Here is a 2925-nt window from a genome sequence, read left to right as displayed (position 1 = left end):
GTTAATTGCTACATCTACATACATGTATTCAAAGAGCGGTAACACCGTATATCTGTAAGTGCCTGCAGCTCGTATAATCATAATATTGTCCACAGTTTGCACCATGTTTCTATTAGACGCTGAATTCTGTAATCGCAGCTTTTGCCTTTCCCTCGCAAGTTTAACATGTGCTCCAGCTTCGTTCCAGCAATTGTCATTGGGCAGCTCTTGGCTGACGCCTACATGTCGGGTCGTCGGGCCCTCGTCGGTTGAGTCGCCCTTGTCCCAACCCTTGCCCTGTTTCCGTGCACCGTGCACAGCCCACACTGTCGGTGGTGGACCCAGCGATATGAACATTGTACTATTCCAGTAAAATCTTTGTGATTTCATATCAATTCTACTCATGAACCCTTTTATGGGTTCTGCTACTTTGCAATACAATATAATTCGTATTCGTGAATGCTATGTGGCCTAGAGTTCTTACTACAATCTATTCAGTATGCAGCGGTGTGTGTGTGTGTCTTTCTCTTGGAATCCTGTGCTACGGATCCTCAGCAGGTAAACACTGGACGAATGCTTGGTGCTTTGATCATTGCTGCTGCGCCTGGAGCTCGGCCTGCGTGACAAAGATGCCGTGGAAGCCGTAGGGGACGCGCGCGGGCAGCTGCACCTCGGCGACGATGTCCAGCTGCGGCGACCTCGCGTCCATCACCACGAACTGGTTCTCGCCGGTGCGCTCGTTGTGGACGTAGCACACCAAGTAGCCGTCGTCCTCGTTGCCGCCCCCCTCCACGTCGTCGGGGACGAAGAACGGCTCCCCCGCGAAGCACCCGGGCCCAAAATCGCGCCGCGCCACCGTGCAGTCGCCCGTGCCGGCGCGGTCGAGGTCCAGCTTGGCCACCCCGGAGATCTTCGGCATGGGGTCGCCGATACCGAGGTACCCGTACCGGTTTCGCCGGCCGAGGTAGCCCGGGTGGATCACGCCGAAGTCGAGGTTCCCCGCCGAGAGCGGGGTGCGCCACACGGCTCCCGTGCGCAGGTTGATGCGCACTTTCTCGACGCAGGAGTGCACGAGCTCCATGCGCTCCAGCGCGTGCTCCACGGACAGGACGTTGGGCGCCACCAGCACCAGCTCCTCGCCGTCGGCCTCCTCCCACGCGTTCAACGAGTGCATTATGTTGAACCCCGGCACCTCGAACCACCGCATCTCCGACTCGTCCGTGGCGTACTTGGGGAGCACGCCGAGCCGGGGCACCTTGCCGGCGTCAGACCCAACGGGCGCGCCGCCCGCCACCATGCCCATGGGCTGCATGACGATCTGTATCTCCGGGAAGATGGCGTACCGCTCCGTGACGGCGAAGTCATGCAGGAACGACGGCTGCTGCACTGAGAAGATGGGCACGTCGGGGCCCTTGTTCCCGGCCGGGTCGAACCGGAAGTAGGTGACGAACGGCGGCACGGGGCCGTACCGGAACGCGAAGACCTCGCCGGTGACGGGGTCTTTCTTCGGGTGAGCTGTCATGCCCATGAAGAGACGGCCGCCGAAGTCGCACCGGCCGTGCGTGGTCACTTCGCCGGTGACCGGGTCGACGCGCACGGTGTACGGGAGATCCGACTCGCCAAGCGCGTAGAGGCGGCCGCCGAAGAAGGAGAGGCTGGTGTTGGCGAGCCCGACGCCCTCGGCTGGGTTCATCTGCCCAGTGAGTACTCTGGCCGCCATGACAGCCCCGCGAGCCAGCCCGGCCACTCCGTGGAAGCCGGAGAAGACGTTCGGCATGACCGGCGCTCCCGCGTCACGCTCGACGAGGTACTTGTACGTCTGCACGTAGCGCGAGCACAGGACGGGGTCCGACGACGGCGACTCCGCCGTCGGGAGGAGGAGCGAGTGCAGCATCCCGTCGCCGTCGAAGAGGTGATGCGGCCCACGCGGGAGGTGCTGCGGGTTGGGCCCGTTGCGGATGTAGGCCCCTCCGGCGAGGCAGCGCGGGATGGCGCCGCGCACGACGGGGCAGGGCGTCGGCGGCAGCTCGTCCACTGGCGCGAAGTTGGTCGACAGCACGTTCCGCGGGTCCACGGACGGTCGCAGCGCCGGCGGGTCGACGAACGTGTTGATCGCCTCCTCCAACGCGCTGCAGAACGCCATCGGCAGAGACGTGGCTGCCGGGGCAGGCCGGCGGCGAGGCTGAGGCCGAGCCTGAGCTTGGCTCGGCGCACTTGCAATTCTTGAAGTGTTAGCCTTGGCGGCCACGAGCTCTTCCAGCTCCTGTCGCCCGGTCTGCTTCTGAGCAGTGGACTGAACATTGTCAGTGGCCGGAGGGGAGGTGACAACGGTGGCAGTTGCGGCGGCCGACGGCGGCGGAGACGGGGCGCTCTTCTTCTTCCTGTTGCTGGAGTTCTGTGCAGCAGCAGAGGCGGCAGGAGAGATGTAGTGAACCCTCCGGGACGATCTCGGAGCATGTGGACTCATGGAGAGGTTAGAGGTGATCAATGTTCTCTCCATTCTGCAACCTGTAGATCAATGTGTCTAGATTTGGATCAAAGCTTAGGTCAAGAAGGTGGTTGGGTTGCTGTCTAATTATTATGGAGCAGCGCGACCGCGATCTGCTTACCAAATTTGCGTGCCACAAGTGCTCCTGCCACTGGCATATATGTGGCTATATATAGGCCTGTACCTGAGGATCTAGGAAAGTAGGAAGATACTAATAAGTGGTGGCTGATCCTTGTCATTAAAAATACCCCTGCAATATATATTGAAACTCAGAGAGATTTTGGAGTCATACATTTTATGTTGAAAAGGGGCATGTGTAATGAAAAAATACAGAAATGCTCCTTCACAGTCGTCTGACGCTCGGTTTATCTGTAGTCATCTTCCTCACCCGTCTGATCCGCGCCCGCCCTCTCTCTCTCATCTCTGGTGACTCCTCCCCGGCGGCCACGCCCGCGCCC

At 60.4% G+C, this 2925-nt stretch overlaps 1 protein-coding gene across 1 annotated transcript; it reads right to left on the bottom strand.

Moving 5' to 3' along the window:
• Nucleotides 1–341: 341 nt before the first annotated feature.
• LOC136477959 (9-cis-epoxycarotenoid dioxygenase NCED1, chloroplastic-like) lies at nt 342–2631 on the bottom strand. Its single transcript, XM_066476260.1, has one exon. The coding sequence runs from the start codon at nt 2477–2479 to the stop codon at nt 569–571; it is 1911 nt and encodes a 636-aa protein (XP_066332357.1). The 5' UTR covers nt 2480–2631; the 3' UTR covers nt 342–568.
• Between the last annotated feature and the right edge of the window lie 294 nt (nt 2632–2925).

This window comes from Miscanthus floridulus, chromosome 8 (assembly GCF_019320115.1).
Source record: "Miscanthus floridulus cultivar M001 chromosome 8, ASM1932011v1, whole genome shotgun sequence".
Classification (NCBI taxonomy): domain Eukaryota; kingdom Viridiplantae; phylum Streptophyta; class Magnoliopsida; order Poales; family Poaceae; genus Miscanthus; species Miscanthus floridulus.
This window is presented reverse-complemented; position numbering and strand designations above follow the sequence as displayed.